A 23,670-nucleotide genomic window follows, 5' to 3' on the forward strand; every position below is an offset into this window, starting at 1 on the left:
TTATAATATGTATAGTCCAGGCGAATGTATCTTTATATTATAGCGGGAAAATAAGTATTTAAAGAATAAACATTTTCAATGCGTGATCCCGGTTTTTCGCAACGGCTCATGAGAGCCTGAGGTCCGCTCTGCAACCAATCCCAGTTTTATGAAAGGGACTGCAATCTGACCTCCCAGCCCAAATAATAAATAAAATAGATTTTATTGGGTTTTATATAATTTTAAAGATTATTCACCTAATAAAACAAGAATGTAGTTCATATACCCACATTTTATTAAAATAACACCCCAACACAATTCAAGACATTCATTATATAACCACTACAAAACTTGTACATTCATGTATATATTGTTTTCTAAGCGACTCAAGACCAGAGACCAACTGGACAGGACTAGATATTCGTCGTAACCTAGAACATTTTATATATTAATAAAATATACAATACAAACACAATTGAACACTCGAAAATATAAACACATTATCACAATTTATATTTTGTAAAATATTAACAAACGCATCTATTTTTACAGTAAATAATTTATAAATGGACGAGAAATAATTACTATAAAAGCAATAACTTTAACAACTACATAGTATTGTTAATTAAATTTAAAAAGCTTCCAAATATCACTAAAACTATCACATATATTTTATTATTCTAACAAGATTATGATGCGAAATATTTCACTACCTATTAAAATATATAATATGTTATAATCGTAAAATATATAATATAGAATAGCAATATTTTACAGAGGTTTCCGTTTATTACTAACATACACTTTTCAGCTCATGGCTCTTGTACTAATATTAGTTATTATTAGTAATTTATAATTATAATATTTATTCAAAATATGTATTATAATAGTGATAGTGTATGTATGTCGTATATTATATGATCTGTACAATATATTTAAGAAGTCTAAAGTAATGAATAAAAATTAAAATAACGCAATTAAACATTTATATAACTTATAAGTATTTTATTTTTAATAATACTCTAAGGTATATTTATGATTTACATAAGTAAATCATTAGTAGAGGACCCAAACCCAGCTATTGCTTAATAAGGTGCTTATGCACAGTGTTAACAGATATACAGAGTTAAGTTCGCTAAGACGAAAACGTGACTTCACGGCAAGTCGATTTTTCAAGCACACACACTCACATCGGGTTTTTATTCAACTAGTTCCCGTTCAGATTTGAAAATGTGTGAGTACCACGTGTAAACACAATGAAATTGGCTTGTTATTAAATCATAGTTTTTGTCTTAGAATCCCTACGTCTGCCTATCTTTGAACTCTGTGCGTATATGTCATAATTTAAGCAAGATGATTAAACACGATTACAAAAATATAATCATCAAATACGAATGATATAATTATTACTATAAATATAATTAAATAAAATCTAATTTAATTACACTTAACAAAAGTCTGAAATGTAACATATGAAGCTTCTCATTCAATATGATAATATTTCAGAATGTAAAATGATGAAATGAATATGATTTCATACAACATGCTTAATGTAAACCCTATATATCTATGTAGGTATATACAGCGCATGCAGCTACAATTATATCTATTACTGGAAGATTACGTGATTAAATATGTTTGTGATATATATTTCCAGCTTATTTTCGCTAATTCATTAATTACTAGAATTTTTAGAGGACACATGTTTGACGACGATATTATATTTGATAAAAATTCTAATATCTAAAATTAATATTTTTTGAACATATATTTATAAAATCTAAAATAATGTGTAGGTACTGTAAAAAAATATAAATTGATTTTAAGCAAATGAAAACAACCAAATAAAAAGTAAAGGAATACCTTGGAAATTTTTGCTAAATATATAATATAAATTTAAAAAAGTGGTTGACTGATAGAGAATGCTTTATAAGTCCGCCTTTTTACTTTTACTTCTTTTTGTGATATAAAATACACATTAATAAATAAGGTAAGAAAAATGAATGGAATGGACAATATTTTGATCACTTCCCTTCAAACTGCCTGAGCAGCCATACACAGGCAATTTTGCTTTAAAATTATATAAACTTTTAGATTTTTTACTCAGTTATTTTTAAGAAATGTAATAAAAAATATATCTGGGATCTTCGCAGTGATATTTTGTTTGTATTCCTAAACTGTGAAAAAATATTGAATCCACTCCATTTTAGATAAGATTTGGATGACAACTAGATACCTAGATACATACATTTTAAATATTTTAAAGCTAAATATTATCTACTCTACTGCTAAATATTTGTAAATAGTTTGGTTAATATTTTGGTTCGATGTATTGAGACTATTTTGGAACTGAGAAATATGCTAAATGAACCAACTATTATGCTTTGAAAACAGTTTATTTTTCGTTAAAATAATTCAATTTGTATCTCGTATTTTACCTTATTTTGAATGAATTACTAACGTAATCTTATTTGCTCATGAGATTCTCATACCTAGGAGATCATGACTGAAGAAATTTCCTAAGAAGTCCTATAGTATAATTTCTCATAATAATTAGCTTATAAATAAATGCTCTACAGCTAGCTACATACCTACTTATTAATTTATTTTTACTAACTATAAATATTATATTGATTGCAATATATTTTTCTACATGAATGATTGTTTAAAAAAACATTCATATTTGATGATTATAATCGTTAGTAAATAAAATATAACTAATGTGAAATTCAGTATACTAATATATTAGTTTTAAAAATAAATAAATAATATATGGGGATGATAATGCTGATAATATATTTTATTAAGATATAGTGATCGAATGAAAGCTTAATTGCCTTTTTATTTACAAATATCTTATGTAAGCTCAAAAAATATCACTCAAAATTAAATTCTACTTGTCTTTGGTCCGTCACCCAAATATTTTTCAAAATATTTGTAAAGAAAATATAAAAAAGTGCGTCATTTAACACGTGAACCGAACTAAATACTTTATTGTCATTTTATTACAAAAAGTAAAATGTAAATTTATTATTGTCTACATTACGCATGTAGAAATATTGTCATTATATGTCATAGTAATATTTTACTGGAAACTTATATCTACCTACAGTAGGTGCCTATATAATAATATAATTATTATAAATGGCAAATACACTTACCTTTATTGCAATAGGTTTTAGTTAGTTTGTATATTTATTTCCAGTAAAATATACTATATGTTACAATCAATTTTATTGTCTATAAAACGCATATTTTATTATTAAAGATAATGATAATTAACGTAAAAATAATTAATATTTAGAATAATAAGAAACATATTGTCCAAGTCACACATGCAAAACCATACATTTATCTTTATGTGACATAAATAGCATAATATATATCCAATAAATAAACACCTGTAGATATAAATTAAGATTTAGAAATACAGACACGACTTTCGTGAGTCACAGACATATTAAATCGGGTCACTCACGTATTTTAAGTCGAAAATTGCTCGAGATGTTTCGCTCCATAGCGAGGAACATCATCGGAGCACGCGTTGGCAGACCGACGCACACAAGGTAACATATCGAGCAATTTTCGACTTAAAATACGTGAGTGACCCTTTTTAATAAATTTAATATACAGACACGAATTTTATTATTCTCTTTGTTTACTTCTATTAGTGTAGACATACAATATATTTCCCACGGATATGTTTGGCATATAGTTTTCTAATACAGACACCCTGACTAAAAGGCTATAGATACTCGTATATCGAAATATATACCAATAGGTATTTACATTGATAAACATATTTGAATCAGAAAATTGGTCGAAACTATGAAGATAGAATAGTTGAAATATATGATCGAAGAAATATATAGCTACTTCTCTGGGCAATAAATAGGCCATATATTTGGTCTCATTCACACTTTTTTTACATCGGCAAATCACTCCTTAGACGCCTCTAAAGCTACTAAGCAAACCCCTTAAAAAACATTTTGGCACATTTAGTCACTTTAAAATTTAAAATTAATTTTAAAATTTAAAACTAACTTTAAAATTTATAATTAACTTTAAAATTTAAAATTAACTTTAATATTTAAAACTAACTTTAAAATTTAAAATTAACTTTAAAATTTAAATCTACATACCCGAAACCTCTTGGTCTCAGTTTAAAATCAAGGAACATATTTTATTTACTTTTTCAAGATGGCGGGCAGTTAAGATGGTGGCAAAATAGATGTTTTATTCATGGTTTATTCTTCTTCCTCGTTCTGGTAGCTCACGTAGCGCACTGACGACTTGTCGCTTATTATCAGGCTCTGAAAAAAGTATTTAATTAATATAATAACGAAACTAAGTTATAAAAGTTCTTCAAATTGATTTAAACACTTTATTTTGTTTTTAGTTGCCCTTTAGGTTCATGGACGTATCGTATGTTTTCACCACACCAGGCCGTAAAGATTATCTTTCTTCTTTAAGAACTGTCTTTAATCTTTAAGAACTGTCTTTATTCTTTAAGAACTGATAAGAAAGTAGCATTTTATGCACAAGAGCGGCAATGTAATTTCATAATTTGATGCAAATTTTGGGTTGTTTCCTTGTTGAATGATAAATAGGTAAGCAATGTTTCGTTGTTGTTGTGTATATTGTGTAGTGTTGTTGTGTGGTGTCTGTACCAACCTGCTTCTCATCTCTTGCTGGAGGTGAGCGCAGGAGAAGCAGACACGGCGCGTAGGCGAAGTTGAGCACGGCGATAATGACCAGCCAATGTTTTGTTGTTGTGTATATTGTGTAGTGTTGTTGTGTGTTGTCTTTACCAACCTGCTTCTCATCTCTTGCTGGAGGTGAGCGCAGCATAAGCAGACACGGCGCGTAGGCGAAGTTCAGCACGGCGATGATGACCAGCATCCACTCGAAGCCGATGCTGTTCACCAGGGTGCCGGAGAACGCGGGGCCTGGAGATATAAGCATATTTTATAGGAGTCTTTACAAATGATTCAGTCAAACATACCTAACCTTTATTAAATTCTTGAACAGAAAAATCATTGATAATACCTATTGGTCCATAAGTGTGCAAATTATACGATCTTGAACATAGAAATATCGTTATAAGGCTGACTACTGGTGCTTTTATCCTACGCTCCTATTTAAGGATGACTCACACTAGACCGGGCCGAGGTGTCATTTTCTATGACAGCTGATCGGTGGTGGTATAATGCGGTGTTTCTGTAGTCTGTACAAGATGGCTACTCACCCACGGTATAGCCCAGACAGAAGGCCGTGTCCCCGATGGCGTACACGGAGCCGTAGACCGCGGCGTGCCTGATGTCCACTAGAAAGCCCAGCTCCAGCATCATGTTGCTGGCGAAGCCGAGGCCAGCGTGGGGATTATCAGGTGCAGTTCATGCTGTATCCCTCTAGCTGCACTTCTCACTCACCCACGGCATAGCCCAGACAGAAGGCCGTGTCCCCGATGGCGTACACGGAGCCGTAGACCGCGGCGTGCCTGATGTCCACTAGAAAGCCCAACTCCAGCATCATGCTGGTGGCGAAGCCGAGGCCAGTGTTGGGGATTATATAGGTGCAGTTCATGCTATATCCCTCTAGCTACTATCCTCACTTACCCACGGCATAGCCCAGACAGAAGGCCGTGTCCCCGATGGCGTACACGGAGCCGTAGACCGCGGCGTGCCTGATGTCCACTAGAAAGCCCAGCTCCAGCATCATGCTGCTGGCGAAGCCGAGGCCAGCGTGGGGATTATCAGGTGCAGTTCATGCTGTATCCCTCTAGCTGCACTTCTCACTCACCCACGGCATAGCCCAGACAGAAGGCCGTGTCCCCGATGGCGTACACGGAGCCGTAGACCGCGGCGTGCCTGATGTCCACTAGAAAGCCCAGTTCGGGCATCATGCTGGAGTCTACCATGCCGATGGCGAAGCCGAGGCCAGCGTTCGGGATGATCAGGTGCTCAAGCTTGCGTGCCATTGGGATCTGGATTAAAGAGTATATTAAAGCTATAAGCAAAGAGAATAAATAGAGTGTATAGAGGCGTATTATAATAGTAAATTTTGTAGTCACAGTAAATTTACTGCCATCCTTTCGATACAGGGTTATTAAAACTAAAAATGAAAATGAATAAAAATATCAATTACATTGTATATGGGAGTGGTTTTTTTTTTCTATTACGTTTAGAATGCCATTATTATGACTCAATTTTGACCCATGTTCTTTTACTGATCAATAGGTATGTGTTAAAATTATTAAATATCAAACGGTGTCGCCATCTAAACGAGTATAGGCCAAAGGTGAGCCATCTATTAGAGCATCTTTGTTTGGTTTTTTCTTAGACTACTTATCTTATACGAAGTTACATATAACTTATAAGTTACAATTTTACACCTGACCAATAGGAGAGTTTCATCTATCAAACTTAAATTATGAAAGTGTGTTATTTACGAGTACCTATATAGTTTTTACCATAAGCAATACTTATCTTACCAGTATAAGACAGACGCCGATGATGATGAGGCCTGAGCAGGCGGCCAGCCATCGGCCCATCTTGTGTCCAAGCGGGCCGAACAGATTCGTCCCTGCAAACATTATAAATACATAAATATTATAGGACATGACACAAGTTGATCAAGTCCCTTAGTAAGCTTAATAAGGCTCGTCTTGTGGGTACTTACACAACGACATATATGCATATGTAAAATATCACTACACCTTATAAAACATAGTCCCCTGCCGCGTCTGTCTGTGTGTGTTTGTATGTTCGCGATAAACTCAAAAACTACTGAACGGATTTTCATGCGGTTTTTACGTATCGATAGAGTGATTCTTGAGGAAGGATTGTGTACAATTTGTTAACCCGTGCAAAGCCGGGGTGGGTCGCTAGTAAACGATATAAATATGTAGTTAAAAACATAGAAAATACCCATGGTTCAGGAACGCTACGCCCCGCTGCCAGCTCGCTTGCATAGTGTCTCTCTCTACTCACCGATGAGATAGCAGATGCTAGCTGGCAGGAAGGCCACTCCCTGCTGCCAGCGACTGGCTTGCATGGTGTCCACCATCCAGATTGGTAGACTGGGTTCCAGCATAGCGATGCCCACATTTGCGAAGGTTATGGCTCCTGTTAACAGGCGGAAAACCAGGAAATTAGAAGAAATAGTATATTGTTAACCAAGGGATGAAAGGCACTCATTTCTGCCGAGGTAGTTTAGCGCTCGAACGCAGTGCGGCCCGAGGCTGAAATGATGCCTTTCCCCCGAGTTAAACACTACTTTTCACTCTAGTTTAGTGCAGAAACGTATCATGTTCTGCACACCTTTTAGAACAACAATGACCCTCTTTTAGAGAAACTTGCGACGGAAGATATGGCCGTCGCGCGGGTTTTTTTTTTTATCTTTTATTACTTTGAAAGATGGTCATATTGAAAACGTACCGGCAGCAACAATGATGTAGGGGTCCATGATCAGTTCCTTCAGAGATGGCGGGTCGCTTTCCTGTCGTACTACGCCGGGTTGCAGTATCATTAGTTGCAGCACTGTGGACAAAATTCTATAAGCAACCAATTCGAAAGGACCTCAGGGAGCCTAGCCAAGATGACAATCGTTGGTAGCTTGGAGGATATAACCAAACAGAGACGCCTTCTCTGTAATTTTCTATACAAAACAGTCTGCCAATTTTTGTCGAGGAGCTTATATTAGGGGCACGTCAAATGTATACGAAATGTAAAAATAGCCGTGTCAGATAAACCTACATTGTGTATGACCATTGGCCGTCTATTTTAGACAGAGGGGGACGCCTGTTAATGGCTACTCCATTTGGTTATATCCTCTAAGGTTGGTAGAATACGTTAATCGAAACTTAAATTATGTATGGACAGTGTCACGTAATTTTTCGTAATTATTTAAGTAATCATTATAACTTAGCTAGGCACTCTGCCTTGGTCTACATTTTCCCCAAAAGCAGCTAAATTTACACGGAGGATCAGTCTGTCTCATTCGTACTTACATCCATCTCCCAGTGCCAGAGCGGACAGCATGAGGAAGGGAGCAGTCTTTCCCACGAACTCATACATGAGGCCGCCGAACGGGGGTCCAATCAGCACGCCCAGAGCCAGGCCTCCGAGAGCTATGCCCATCGCGTTGCCTCGTTCCTGTAGACCATTTGAACCATGTTAACCTAATTTTCATCAGCCTATAAACACCCCACTGCTGAAAAGTTGGGTCTATCTATAGTCCCCATGCTAGCCCAGTGTCGATTGGCAACTTCACACATTTTGTGCAAATATATGCACTTGCATAGCCTGCCCTAACAAACCCTCCCTAGCAATGTTTTCCTTAACGTTGAGCTTAGTGGTTTCATAGTTTTACTTGACTGGTCCGTTGAAGGCATTTGAAAGCGTTGATCACGAGAATTTTTGCCACTATGGGGTAAATAAATTAATAAATTGTGTCATATCTCTTTTGTACTTTTGGGGTAGAATATATCAAGTAGTTAGTACGTTAGAACTCAATCTGTTAGGTTTTTATAGCCCTTGGAGCACTGGGGTACCTCAAGGGTCAATTTTTGGTCCCTTCGTGTTTTCTGTTTACATTAATGGACTAACTTAATTAACATAATTTGCAAGATAAAGATGAAATACGGTTTTTTATAGACCACAATAACATTCATGCTACCAAACGTCTAACAGGTTAACAACAGCAAGATTAAAATGAAAGGTTATTTGTTGGTATTTTAAGATCGAACTGCTTTCTTGAGTAGAGTTAGACCAAGCTAAGTTGAAAACTATGAAACTACATATGACGTTTAAAATAACACTTGCACAGTCTGTGCTACTAAAAAAGCTGCCAACATAACTTGGTCTTTCTACAAAAATGTAGGTCACTAGAATTTGGTAACAATTTGTCACCTCTAATAATAAATACCTATTGTTAGTATTTTTTTAGGTTTTTATTCGTATCTAGGTTTTACCTTATCGTCCGGGTAGCGTTCAGCCAGCATGCCCATACCGGACACGGAGGAGCAGGACGAACCGATGCCTTGCAGCGCGCGTGCGATGAAGAGGACGCTATATGAGCGACCGAACGCGAATACTGAAACAAAATATTTAAAGGTTAGGTTAGATTCGTGTAGGGTATGCAAAATTTCAGCTAAGAGCTAATAGAATCTTTTTGCATTACCGTCTGGTGTATTACTTGTATTAGCCTTAAAACTTGAAGCACTTGAAGCATAGGGATAGCTGTTATCGATAATCGTTATCTAGGTACCTCTCTTTCGCTAGAATATGTAAAGCCCCCTCCATACTCGTGCGCGAAGCCGCGAGCGCGAATGTGGAGTTGAGGTCGCAGATCTGCGAAATCGACTCCACACTCCCGTATCGATAGACAGATATCGATTCTCGATTTTCCGATGTTAGAGTGCCCTTAGATTTAAGGATGACGCTTCTTTTCTATGGAAAGCACCACGTGAACACCGATCAGTCATTATAGAAAATGACATGTCGGACGCCTCGGCTAGCGTGCGTCATCCTTTAAGTATAATTGACTTACTCAGTGTAGACAGGAACATGAGTATGAATCCGGTGAACATTGGGATGCTGTAGCCAATTCTGAAAGAAAAAAAAACAAACGTTACATTTGTAAAATTATTGGAAATATGACGCACATGTGCGTCTTGGTTAGTTTCATGGTGATTATTCTATGACGCATATATGCGTCATAGGCATTAGGACTCGTGCTTGAGAGATTCTACAATCGGTTATGTAAGTTCTTTTACGCTGAATATACTATGACGCACATATGCGTCGTTGGCCTTGGGACTCACTTGTGCGTCAGAGGTCCTACGAATGGGTTGGTGAGTAGCTGCACGATGGCTTGCAAACATGTCTCTGACTTTGACAGTTTCGTAGTCGTTTTGGTAGCAGGTCATTTTCTATGGCGCACATGTGCGTCATTGGCATTACACTGGGACTCACTTGTGCTCCAGAGAGTCTACAATCGGGTTGGTAAGTTCTTTCACGCTGATTATTCTATGACGCATATATGCGTCAACGGCATTAGGACTCACTTGTGCTTGAGAGATTCTACAATCGTTTATGTAAGTTATTTTACGCTGATTATTCTATGACGCACATATGCGTCATTGGCACTGGGACTCACTTGTGCGTCAGAGGTCCTACGAAGGGGTTGGTAAGTAGCTACACGATGGCCTTGCTTCCAGACATGTGTCCGAGTTTGACAGTTTCGTGGCCGTTTTGGTAGCAGGTCATTTTCTATGACGCACATGTGCGTCATTGGCATTACGTCTACATTGAGACTCATTTGTGCTTGAAAGATTCTACAATCGGTTTGGTTAGTTTCACGGTGATTATTCTATGACGCACATATGCGTCATTGGCACTGGGACTCACTTGTGCGTCAGAGGTCCTACGAAGGGGTTGGTGAGTAGCTGCACGATGGCCTTGCTGGCAAACATGACCCCGACTTCGACAGTCTCGTGAACTAGCTCTTGGTGGCGGGCTTCTTTCTGGGCGGTGATGTTGACTGGAAGAAATTGTACATGTCAGCCGGCCTAGCCAAGCTGACAAACGCTATCGCTTCGACAACGAAACGCTTTTGTCTCTCTATCACTCCGTCATATTAGTGCGACAGTGACAGTTGCGTTTCGATTGCTACGGAGCGTAACGTAAGCGATTGGCACGTTTGCTACGCGGCCAGATAGGGTAGGTAATAAATAAAAATAGGAACAGATAGGAGAATAAACATAAACCAATTTGACTTTTTAATCCCCGACGCAAAAAGAGGTGTGTTATATGTTTGACGCCAATGTCTGTCTGTCTGTGGCATTATAGCTCTCCAACGGATGATTTCGATGTGGTTTATGTGATACCTACCGAGTTTCCTTGCGGTGGTTTTTAGCTATGTTTGATGCAAATCGATCCAGCAGTTTCAAAAGCATCAGCGCTTTTCCAAAATGGTGTAAGACATTTTTGGCATAAAATTGTTTTTTTTTGGCATACAGCGTAGGGGTGTTTAATTTAATAGTTACACAGGGTATTTGGTACATCGTTTGCCAAATTAAAACGGCAGATAGGTTGAGTCATTTGCTATCTTCTTACGGCAAAAAAAATAACCCACGGTTTTTCTCACTACTGCGCAAGTAACAATTTGAAATTTACTAAAACTGGCGTATAGAGCTGGAAAAAAAAACTAGCGAATTTTTTCTAAGCATGAGAAGATAGCAAGTTATTCCACCTATCTGCCATTTTTTGGCAAACGATGTACCAAACAACCAGTATAACAACTACAGTGTGTGGCCTGTAACACGGGCGAAAATTAAAACGTAGATTCTACTCCTCAAACTAGACAATGTTTGTTCAGCTACTTTTAAAAATAACTTGTGGTTTGGATTTTAAAACACTTTAAAATTGATTCGAACACGCAATGTATTACGAAATTGATTATGCCTGTACGGTGACAAGGCTGACAGGCAATGTCAATTAAACGGAATTTAAAGTACATTGAAAATATTATTTAGTTTGTTTGAAAAAGGGACAATCTTAAGACTACATAATTTCAAAAAGTTGTTGAACAAAAGTTTTATTGTTTGAGGAGTAGAATCTACGTTTTAATTATTCGCCCGTGTTACAGGCCACACACTGTATACAGCGACTTTTTTGGTCGTTAAAGTCTATTTAAGGTGATTATTTTTATATATAGGGTGACTATACCTTGCGTGGCATTGCTGACGGCGAGGCTGGTGTTGAGGCAGGGGCAGTACGGCGTGGGGGCTGCCGTCGTGTCCAGAGACATGGACAGAGGCGCGTCGGGGTGTCTGATGTCGTAGAGGAACTCCGGTATGATGGGGACTGTAGAACATAAGATAAGTTTTTGACACAAAAAATTTTTGGTACAAGCTTTTATCGCTGACTGTACTTGTCTTTCAACAGGCAACTAATACTCAAAAAAAGCTTTTTTATATTTTAAATAACGAAATAAATACATATTGACTTCGCAGAGTATGGCTAGTTGGGTAGCCGTAACTAACTTAAGCATTGCGAGGGTTTCAAGACACGAGGGTTAAAGAAACTTTGTTACCGAGTGAAACAAAATTATTCACCGCACCAACGCGACTAACTGTAAAATAGGTACCTACCTAGAATACCTAGAGTTAGACCAAGCTAATTTGGTAGCGATTTTGATAGCCCAGACGGTGCAAGTGTTATTTTAAACGTCACACTTCTATTGAAATTGTGAGTCTATTACAAATTTTGACACGTTTACAGATATTAGATATACAACTTTCTCAACAGTTTTTGAAGAGTAAAACGAGTCTTTACGAGCTAGTGTGGTGAAAACAAAATTGTCTAAATAAGCACTAGAATTCGAATAGAACTGCACCATGCTCGGTGCCCTATTGATATTCCGAGAAAAATTACGCCGATTTTTGTTTCGCCGACAACGATTCGCCGACGGGTTGTTTGGCAGAGTAACGATTGCCGAATCTCATTACGCATAATAGTTGTTTGCGAGAGTAGTCAATAAGCAGAACATTGATACGCATATTTACTATTCGTAGAATAATCATTTAGTAACTGTCACAATTGCCCGAGAAACCATTGGTAAAAATGAATAGGAAGGTGTTGAATTGAATTGTAGCCTTACCACGAGTTTGACACTACGTATTCGCTAACTTCTTCGTAACTTACTTTATATACATATACTTAACGCATTTACTTAAAAAATGATAATATTTTATTTTATCCTTTTGTTTCAAAAATAACGACTTATGTACTCCTTATATGTAAAATGTAAAACGTTATTCGACTAAACATTTCTTAAACGAAACGATTACTCTGCCAAATGGAAATCGTCCATTAATTGTTCTGCTAATTTACACAGAAGCGAACTGAACGGTATGTGAACCAAGAGTCTACGTAACGTTAGTCGACCAAAAGTTACATTTACAAATAAATTACTCTGCGAAACGATGTTCGGCGAATCGTTGTCGGCGAATCGATAATCTGCTAAAAGTTTCTCGGAGAATCATTAGGTACCCGCAATGCTCAGCAGGAATACCTAAGTGAAGTGCATAGAAGCCTTTTACTTAATGCCCTGGAAGATAGTTCGCAATGTGTGACCTAGGCATTAGTTAGACTAACTTTAATGGCCTTTCTAATCTGAGTTGAGGCGAGGTTGGCACGTCTCTAATAGCTATTTAGATATCCTAGCTCACCCTGTGTAACAAGGAAAGTAGTTATCAATGTTCTTTCCACCACATCATTTCGTAAAGGCTCTCTTTGTTAGATGAGAAAGTTGCATTTTATCCACAAGAGTGGCAAAATTTGATACAATGTTGAGTGATGATTTTGATCGCTACATCACTACATAGTTTAAAACAAAGTCGCTACCCTGTCTGTGTATCTGTATGTATGCTTAGATCTTTAAAACTACGCAACGGATTTTAATGCGTTTTAATAGATAGAGTGATTCAAGAGGAAGGTTTATGTATAATTTGTTAACCCGTGCGAAGCCGGGGCGGGTCTCTAGTATTTAATAGAATTCATTTGGATTTGATATGCGAACATGTTTGTGTTTCACTCGAAGACAAAGCTTGTTTAACCCTCGTGCAGTTGAAACCCTCGCAACGCTCAAGATTCCACTTTTCAAACCACTCGCTAGGCTTGTGGTTCAATTTTGGAATCTTTCGCTCGCTCGGGTATCAATATTGGCACGAGGGGTTAAACAACAACTTTGCCCTCTTGTAAAACAAATAACATCTATCTTTTGGATAAAAGCGATTTGGATCAAAAAAGCCTGAAAGCGCCATTATCAAAACATGTTTTTATTTGAAAAATTGTATGTTAAGTTATTCACGAGCTCTTTAGATAATATTAAAAAATGTTCAAAAAATTAATTACAATTTCGTACCGTACAGTCACCAGTAATAATATGTTACACAACGAAGGCCGCAAAAATACCTGACACGATCTTAATTGTAGAGCCACAAGAGCGTGTCAGATATTTTTGCGGCCTTCGAAGAGTAACATATTATTGCAAGTGACTGTACATTCCGTTACCGTAATTCCAAATTCTGTGAAAAATGGTAACGAAATGTAAAAAAAAGTTACACATATTAAAAATGGCTCCTCTTTTGATAGTGTCTAGGATTTTAAACCTTTGTAACCTAAATTCTAAATTCCGTTCTAATTTCCTACATTTAACAATGTCTGACATTATCAAAATTACGCTATGCGGGTCTCGCTTGAATTCCGGACACAAAATTAGATGAGACAAAATTTTATCCATGGTCTGGTATTTTATATTCACAGACCGGGCCGTGCCCGGGCCGGAGCTTCGTTTTCTATGGAAAGCATCACGTGATCACCGGTCATCTGTCATAGAAAAGTAAGCGCCGGAAGCTCCGGCCCGGACACGGCCCGGTCTTACGTGAGTCATCCTTTATCCTTCTCCTATCTTCTTTATTTATAAGTCAAAAAACGTATTTTTAATATTTTGTCAGTATTTCCTAGCAAATTCTGAAGACAACTTTCTCGAGTGTACTGAGCAAAATTCAAAAACTAAATGGAATTTGTCGAAATCGTTAACCAATCAGAGACGAGAACACTCGATGGGAGTTTTGAAAGCCAATCGCGGCGCGTGGCGTTGACAGCTCATTTCCCGCGTAGTGTTGTGCTGAAACCGGTATTTATCGGTAATGGGCTCCTATAAATATCGCGGAAAATCCGGATAAATTATAGTTCTATTCATATACCCATTTTATATACGTCATATTTAGGGTATGGACCGTGATTACCTCTTGTATTGTTTTCGAGCTCCCGATATTGCGACGCAGTTGCATGCATCTTGTTCACGGGTAACTGATATAAGTCTAGTGAAACTAACCGTGAATCATTCAAAACTGTATTTAGGTTTCCACAGTTAACAAGGAAATTCTATATTTTCTCTTTTTGTATGTCTTTTCGTGAATCAATCAGGCAGATTATAGTTCAATAAGTCTTGATCTGATATAAGTTAGGTTAAAGCCTACAGATTATAAATGCTTTCACTTGTCTATAACACAAAAAAATCTGTAATCTGTGGTTTATGTTGCATGTATCATCCCACATATCCAGTATTTAGTCCATCGCTTTCACCCAAATACTTAGACCAGTTCATTTTAGATTTCAGCTCTCAATAGTCCTTACACACTGGCGGCTGCCTCTGCGTGCGTCCCTTGAACACGGGCAAGGGCAGCATCCGCTCGGTGTAGTGTACCCCTTACATCTCATTAAGTGTCAAAATGGCCTCTACGTGTCTGGCTCCCCACACGCCTCCCAAATGTCCACACCATTGTTGATGGGTAAAGACTTTCATAAACTTGTTTAGTAAATACAGTTCGACCCCAAAAAATTAGAAGTCTTTCAAAAGAAAAATGTAAAGAATTTATCAGCATTCTTTATTTTCGCGTAACAAAGGGTTCTATTGTTCTTGTTTAAGCTCATACATAAATATTAAAATACTTTAGTCGGACCCTTAGATACTGACGTTGATTATAAAGAATAATTGGGGCGTTCAAGACAAGATAAAAGTTATAGGTACTTTCTGTATACTATTATTGGTCTAACACTTATCTCACGTGCTTGGTATCGAAGTAGCGTAGCTCATAGATTAGTATATGTTATTATGGCGTAGCTATCCAATACATAAAATAGAGTATTTGACTACTAGTCATATCAGTTTCTTTTTTCGAACTGTCAAAACGATTTTGCTGCTATGGAATTTATATAAAACACTAGCATGTGACGTCACAATCAAATTACCTACTCTTTATATTATAGTTTTAGTTAACACTACGGGTTTTAAAATAGAAAGTGTGTCTAAAAATAACTGCTGTCTACGTTTCTGTATTAATCTTTGGGCGTTTTATTTCAAGCATGGTGTAGAATTTTTTTTTTCACCACGCCAGCTCGGAAAGGCTTACTTTGCACATTAAAAACTGATAGCAAAGTTACATTTTATTCACATGTGAGGCAAAGTAATAAAATGAAAATTTTGAGTTGTTTTCTTATGTTTTCTGGTAGAATTGACTTTTAAATGATGATTTTGGATAAATATTCAATAACATTCATTTGGATTTGATTTGGTTTGATTTTGTCTGATATTTTACATTTAATATTTGCTTCAAGTTAGTGTGGTGAAAAATATTGTGTTTCACTCGGGGCAAATTTTGTTTAACTCTCGTGCTTTGAAACCCTCGCAACGCTCAAGATTCCATTTTTCGAACTACTCGCTACGCTCGTGGTTCAATTTCGGAATCTTTCGCTTGCTCGGGTATCAATATTAGCACGAGCGGTTAAACAACAACATTGCCCCCTTGTAAAACAAATAACTATTAAATACAGTCAAATTCCCTACTAAAGATAGATACATTATTTAAAAAATCATGAATAGACAATAACACCCTGTATAGAATCTCCCCGTATCTCAAGAAGGCCACTCCATCGTCCAATCGCCAGAGTGGCTCATGTCTTATTCATTAGGTGTTGGGTTCGATTGTACTTGCCTTGAGTACAGTCCGCTTCGCAAGTGGGAAAGTATCATTATAACATATTATACACCTATAGTCTGGCAAAAAATGTCAGCGAAAAAGGCGACAAATTGCAAAAATTTAATCGTGAATAGTAGATTTCCTATATAATATTTTCCTTCTACTTTTTCCTAATCTAACACAATACCGAAATGTGCCCTTACAGATCCCCACTATTTTTGTTACCCTGTATGTATTTTTTATTTGGGTTTCTGTTTACGTATAAAAATATTTCTATATTTTATTGTTTGTGATTCGAGGTCGCGGGTTCACACCCCGGCTCGGACCAATGAGTTTTTCTAAACTTGCCTATGTACGAAATATCATTTGATATATATTGATACCAGTCGCTTTTCGCTGAAGGAAAACATTGTGAGGAAACCGGACTAATCCCAATATGGGTCTAGTTTCCCCTCTCGGTTGGAAGGTCAGATGGCGACTGCCAAAAACTAGTTGCCCCGCCAATTCCTGGGATTAGTTGCCAAGCGGACCCCAGGCTCCCATAGGCCGTGGCAAAATGCCGAGACAACGCGAGGAAGAGGATGACGTTTGTGATTGTCCATCGATTTAACAAGACATCTTTGGCAAACGGTTATAATTGTGACTATTATGCCGTCTGAAATAATACATCTTTTTAAGTATTGGTATGCCAACCAAACAAACTGTGTTAGGTGGGCAGGCAAATTTTCTGACGCATATAGGTTGAATTGCGGTGTTCGACAGGGGGGGCTAACGTCGCCGAAGCTATTCAACCTATATGTGAACGGATTGATCGGTGAACTCAGCAATGCCAAGGTCGGATGTTCAATCGATGGCGTAAGCATCAATAACATCAGCTATGCTGATGACATGGTGTTGCTGAGTCCATCGATTAGTGCACTTAGAAGGCTGCTTGGGATATGTGAGAGGTACGCAGTTGCACATGGGCTCAAGTACAACATAAACAAGAGTGAGCTCCTTGTTTTTAAGCCGCGTAGTGGTACTGTTGGGACGGTGCCCCCCGTCTATTTGTACGGCAGTGAACTCAAACAAGTGTCAGAGTTCAAATACTTGGGCCACTGGGTGACTGCGGACCTCTCAGATGGCATGGACATGGAAAGGGAGAGACGCTCCATGGCTGTGCGTTGTAATATGCTTGCCCGCAGGTTTGCACGGTGTACAAAGGAAGTCAAAATAACATTGTTTAAAGCCTACTGCCAGAGCTTCTACACCTGCAGCCTGTGGGTAAGTTACACGCAGAGTACTCTCAATACCTTGAGAGTACAATATAACAATGCTTTTCGGATACTGTTGGGTCTGCCGCGCTTCTGCAGTGCATCAGGTATGTTCGCGGAGCATCGAACCGACGGTTTTCACGCTATAATGCGTAAGCGTACTGCCTCACTGATGCGGCGGCTGCGCGGGAGCTCCAACAGTTTGCTACGTGTGGTGGCCGAGAGGCTAGACTGCCCGTTCCAACACCACTGGATGCTGATGCACGTACAGCGGTAGTGTTTGGAATGTGGCAGTTTTTGCTATATTAAATAAGATATTTTTGTGTAATGATTATTATTATTTCTAATTTAATGTGTACTTACTAACATTAGCATATTAAGATTAATTTATATTGTATTACTAACAAATGATATGGGCTTGTACTTGTACTTATGTCTGAAATAAATGATTGAATTGAATTGAATTGAATTGAATTATAAATTATAACTATGCTAAATATGGAGTATCAAGGCCCAAAGCATGACTAGTAGCTGCGGCCCTCAGCCTTAAGTCCTAGCTGTAACCCAATTGCTTTGACATTACCGCGTCTACCGTACTCCCTTACAAGCCAAATTCACCATTACACGACTAGCAATAAGGCTCTTTTTCCCACGTTATCGTAAGGTGGAGTTAGGATATTTTTGAAGGGAACGACGCTATTTTCCGTGATCAAAGTGGAACTCACTTAAACGCCACAGGCGTCGCGTAGGGGTGGGACATCGCTTTACCGATTTATAGTTTTTTTACCGCTTTACCTAAAAAATAATTTAGTACACCTACTTATACAGAAAAGTAAAACAGTAGATCTGTAAAAATAAAATCTAAGTAATGTCCGTGTTGGCTAAATCTTCACTGTGCAAAGTTAGCCTGGTCCGACTTTAGCGAGGCTTTTTAGGGTTCCGTACCCAAAGGGTAAAAACGGGACCCTATTACTAAGACTCCGCTGTCCGTCCGTCCGTCTGTCACCAGGCTGTATCTCACGAACCGTGATAGCTAGACAGTTGAAATTTTCACAGATGATGTATTTCTGTTGCCGCTATAACAACAAATACTAAAAACAGAATAAAATAAAGATTTAAGTGGGGCTCCCATACAACAAACGTGATTTTTGACCGAAGTTAAGCAACGTCGGGCGGGGTCAGTACTTGGATGGGTGACCGTTTTCTTGCTTGTTTTTTTTTGCTTGTTTTGCTCTATTTTTTGTTGATGGTGCGGAACCCTCCGTGCGCGAGTCCAACTCGCACTTGGCCGGTTTTTTAAGGTTCCTTACTCATTCTGTACCTAGTCAATTATTTATCATAACACGTGGCCAATAGGCATACGGCGCACCTGATACTGCTACACTGTACTTACGTAGCCTATGGACTTCGAAAACAATGGGGTTTCGACTGGTCTTGGGTCCAAATTTCACCTTTAGAAATTTTCATTAAAAAAATGGGTGCGGAAAGAGAAGAGTCGTGGAACGTATGGGGCCCAATGCATTCCACGACTCTTCTCTTTGCGAACAGATTCTACGATTACTCCTCAAAAATGATTTACTTGAAGATTTTTATCATAAATCATGTAAGTAATATTATATTCACGGCAGATTTGGTTTTCAATAAAAAAGTAATGAGTAGGTACCTACTGATCTGGAAATAGCAAAGTTGGACGGATATCTGATATTAAATTATCTGATATAAATACGGAAGCGCTGGTGGCCTGGCGGTAAGAGCGTGCGACTTGCAATCCGGAGTTCGCGGGTTCAAAACCCGGCTCCTACCAATGAGTTTTTCGGAAATTATGTAATGTAATGTATCATTTGACATTTACCAGTCGCTTAGCGGTGAAGGAAAACACCGTGAGGAAACCGGACTTATCACTATAATATAAGGCCTAGTTTACCCTCTGGGTTGAAAGGTCAGATGGCAGTCGCTTTCATAAAAAAAAGCGGCCAAGTGCGAGTCGGACTCGCCCATGAAGAGTTCCGTATTTAGGGGATTTATGACGTATTAAAAAAACTACTTACTAGATCTCGTTCAAACCAATTTTCGGTGGAAGTTTGCACAGTAATGTACATGATATTTTTATTTTAGTTTTATCATTCTCTTATTTTAGAAGTTACAGGCGGGGGGGACACATTTTACCACTTTGAAAAAGAGATTAGAAACCTCAATATCATTTTTGAAGACCTATCCATAGATATCCCACACGTATGGGTTTGATGAAAAAAAAAATTTTGAGTTTCAATTCTAAGTATCCCCATTTTTTTTTGTTTTTATTTTCTATTTTTGTGTGAAAATCTTAATGCGGTTCACAGAATACATCTACTTACCAAGTTTCAACAGTATAGTTCTTATAGTTTCAGAAAAAAGTGGCTGTGACATACGGACGGACAGACAGACATGACGAATCCATAAGGGTTCCGTTTTTTGCCATTTGGCTACGGAACCCTAAAAAACTAGTGCCTATGCCAATTCTTGGGATTAGTTGCCAAGCGGATCCCAGGCTCCCATGAGCCGTGGCAAAAATGCGAGGAAAATGATGATGAGAACATGTGGAAAATGTATAATTTATGTCAACCAAATCTTGTCAGTAAACAGGAACAAAAAAAACTATACTCATCCTTTTCTTTTGGGTGCTAGTATTAGTGTTTGACAAAGATAGTATGATTCTCTCTGTCTATGTTTAAAATCAAACACACCTTTGACACACTATATTTAACAGACAAAAAAAAATCGGTCAATGTATAAATACCCGGTTAAACTATCACGGAACTGACGGAACATCACTATTAGTGGCAGCTCTATTACTCAGCTAACTAGATTAGTGCTCAGTTTAGTTTCAAATTTGCTGGAAATGGAGTTAAATCTCCGTGTCCAAAGTTCAAACAACACGCTGTGATCAACAATCACGTTTAATTTCAAAGGCTCTGGCGTGTAACTTATTTTAGAGTACATATGGTGCTACTTTTCCGCACTAGTGCGGTAATGAGCACTTTCCGTGCCTATGTCGAAAGTTTAAAGGGCCATACGTATTATCATGCCGCGATCAGAAAGGGATTAGAAATAACAGATTTCCATACACTTACGTCAAAATCAATATGGATTGACAGCTATCTCAATCCCTTTCTAATCGCAATTCAGTAATACTGTAAAACGTTGTACGATGCACGTGCGAATAGGTAATTCGCACTTGTATCGTAATTTACTATTACAGTAGGTACCATAGTCCCATAGTGGAAGACACTCGAACATTTATTGCATGGTTTATAGAGCCCTAATGAGAGAGTTAGAATCTATATCGATCTATGTATATCTGTCTGTATCAATCTGCGCCCGTATGCCAAACGGTCCATCTATCTTATGTAGATACATGGTAATGCGGTCTGTAAGGTAATATACTGTATCTTGTTATCGGATTGTGGATTTTACCGTAGCGCTATTACGCTAGATAAAAAGCGCTGGTGGCCTAGCGGTAAGAGCGTGCGACTTGCAATCCGGAGGTCACAGGTTCGAACCCCGGCTCGTACCAATGAGTTTTTCGGAACTTATGTACGAAATATCATTTGATATTTACCAGTCGCTTTTCGGTGAAGGAAAACATCGTGAGGAAATCGGACTAGTCCCAATACGGGCCTGGTTTACCCTCTGGGTTGGAAGGTCAGATGGTAGTCGCTTTCGTAAAAACTAGTGCCCACGCCAATTACTGGGATTAGTTGCCAAGCGGACCCCAGGCTCCCATGAACCGTGGCAAAATGCCGGGACAACGCGAGGAAGAAGAAGAAGAAGACGTGTGGATAGGGTTGCCAGATGGTCGGGATTCGGCGGGATTCTCCCGATTTTTAGCATGTGTTCCCGATTCCCGACAAAGTGAAAATTGTCCCGAAAAACAACTTCACGCTATAAACAATAATTTCAAGTTTCGAACTGTCGTCGAGCGAGCAAGCGACCCGCGTCGAGCCCGTCAGCGCGCGCGCGGGGCGTGCGTGGCGAGAGTGTGCAGAGCAGCGGACGTAGTGCCAATAATGTAAAATATCGTTGTTTTTAATGCAATTAATTTAGTTTGAATGGTTTTTTTTCCCGACTTAAGGCCCAAAATCTCGAAAAATTGATATTTTTTCCCGATAATAGCGCCTTTCGATCTGGCAACCCTACGTGTGGACACTAGATGAGATTAGCGCCAATTATTTTCCTGATCAAATCGGTCGATTTGCCCAGCTCGTCTGGACTCTACTTAACCTTGCACTAGCTTACGCGACTCGCGGCCACCTAGGCGAGGGTCATACACATTATTTAGCAAACTAGTTAGCGTCTTTCCTGTAGACATCGCAAATATAACCTTTTCCACGCCGTGTCAAACACAAAAGCTGTCACTCAGACGCCACATCATTGAAGTGTCAAAACTGAAGTTGAACTTTATGTATACGCACGTAGGTCGATGTTGCTCTGTGGTATGTGACCGATTAATCGGTCTTTGGCGTTGAACCTACGGTGCGGATATATCGGTCATTGGCGTCCAAAAGGTTAAGGGAATCTAAAGCAAATTTTTACGCGGCACCTTTACAGGCGGGATACATTTTTTCAGTAGGTACTTGAGATTCAAATAAGAAAAACGGGACATCTATGTACCAGAGTCCTTAACTTTGATTGTAATGTCTACAGAAGTGACCTTTTTATAAGGTGTTCGGACTCGTTCGCGTCTTTCCTGTCGATATCGCAAATTTAAGGGAATCTAAAGATAATTATTACGCGGTACCTTTACTGCACGAGTAACATATGTTCAGTAATTGAGATTCAAATAAGAAAAACGGGATATAAATGTACCAGAGTCGTTAACTTTGATTGTAATGTCCACAGAAGTGACCTTTTTGTAAAATGTGTTTGAACTGTAAGGCTGTGAGGCTGTGGACTCACCGACGGTAGTCAGCAGCATGTTGTCCAGCAGTAAGGCTATGGCCACTATGATCAGCACGAGCTTGCGCGACTCGCGGCACGCGGCGACCTGCGAGTCAGTAAGGCTGTGGACTCACCGACGGTAGTCAGCAGCATGTTGTCCAGCAGTAAGGCTATGGCCACTATGACCAGCACGAGCTTGCGCGACTCGGGGCACGCGGCGACCTGCGAGTCAGTAAGGCTGTGGACTCACCGACGGTAGTCAGCAGCATGTTGTCCAGCAGTAAGGCTATGGCCACTATGACCAGCACGAGCTTGCGCGACTCGCGGCACGCGGCGACCTGCGAGCCAGTAAGGCTGTGGACTCACCGACGGTAGTCAGCAGCATGTTGTCCAGCAGTAAGGCTATGGCCACTATGACCAGCACGAGCTTGCGCGACTCGCGGCACGCGGCGACCTGCGCGCCAGTAACGCTGTGGACTCACCGACGGTAGTCAGCAGCATGTTATCCAGCAGTAAGGCTATGGCCACTATGACCAGCACGAGCTTGCGCGACTCGCGGCACGCGGCGACCTGCGCGCCAGTAACGCTGTGGACTCACCGACGGTAGTCAGCAGCATGTTGTCCAGCAGTAAGGCTATGGCCACTATGACCAGCACGAGCTTGCGCGACTCGCGGCACGCGGCGACCTGCGAGCCAGTAAGGCTGTGGACTCACCGACGGTAGTCAGCAGCATGTTGTCCAGCAGTAAGGCTATGGCCACTATGACCAGCACGAGCTTGCGCGACTCGCGGCACGCGGCGACCTGCGAGCCAGTAAGGCTGTGGACTCACCGACTCGCGGCACGCGGCGACCTACGAGCCAGTAAGGCTGTGGACTCACCGACGGTAGTCAGCAGCATGTTGTCCAGCAGTAAGGCTATGGCCACTATGACCAGCACGAGCTTGCGCGACTCGCGGCACGCGGCGACCT

At 39.2% G+C, this 23,670-nt stretch overlaps 1 protein-coding gene across 1 annotated transcript in view; it reads right to left on the bottom strand.

Annotated features, from left to right (window-relative positions):
* Nucleotides 1-4,161: 4,161 nt before the first annotated feature.
* Nucleotides 4,162-23,670, bottom strand: part of LOC134659627 (synaptic vesicular amine transporter) — a 29,093-nt gene continuing 9,584 nt past the window's right edge. The window contains exons 3-13 of the mRNA XM_063515309.1: nucleotides 11,712-11,849; nucleotides 10,392-10,524; nucleotides 9,532-9,590; nucleotides 8,954-9,075; nucleotides 7,991-8,135; nucleotides 7,419-7,520; nucleotides 6,972-7,106; nucleotides 6,473-6,564; nucleotides 5,782-5,965; nucleotides 4,795-4,928; nucleotides 4,162-4,292 (exon numbers count right to left, since the gene is read on the bottom strand). Of these exons, the coding sequence (XP_063371379.1) occupies nucleotides 4,227-4,292; nucleotides 4,795-4,928; nucleotides 5,782-5,965; nucleotides 6,473-6,564; nucleotides 6,972-7,106; nucleotides 7,419-7,520; nucleotides 7,991-8,135; nucleotides 8,954-9,075; nucleotides 9,532-9,590; nucleotides 10,392-10,524; nucleotides 11,712-11,849 (1,310 nt within the window). The 3' untranslated portion in view covers nucleotides 4,162-4,226. The remainder of the gene's footprint in view (nucleotides 4,293-4,794; nucleotides 4,929-5,781; nucleotides 5,966-6,472; nucleotides 6,565-6,971; nucleotides 7,107-7,418; nucleotides 7,521-7,990; nucleotides 8,136-8,953; nucleotides 9,076-9,531; nucleotides 9,591-10,391; nucleotides 10,525-11,711; nucleotides 11,850-23,670) is intronic.

The sequence above is a fragment of the Cydia amplana genome, chromosome 25, assembly GCF_948474715.1.
Source record: "Cydia amplana chromosome 25, ilCydAmpl1.1, whole genome shotgun sequence".
NCBI lineage: Eukaryota > Metazoa > Arthropoda > Insecta > Lepidoptera > Tortricidae > Cydia > Cydia amplana.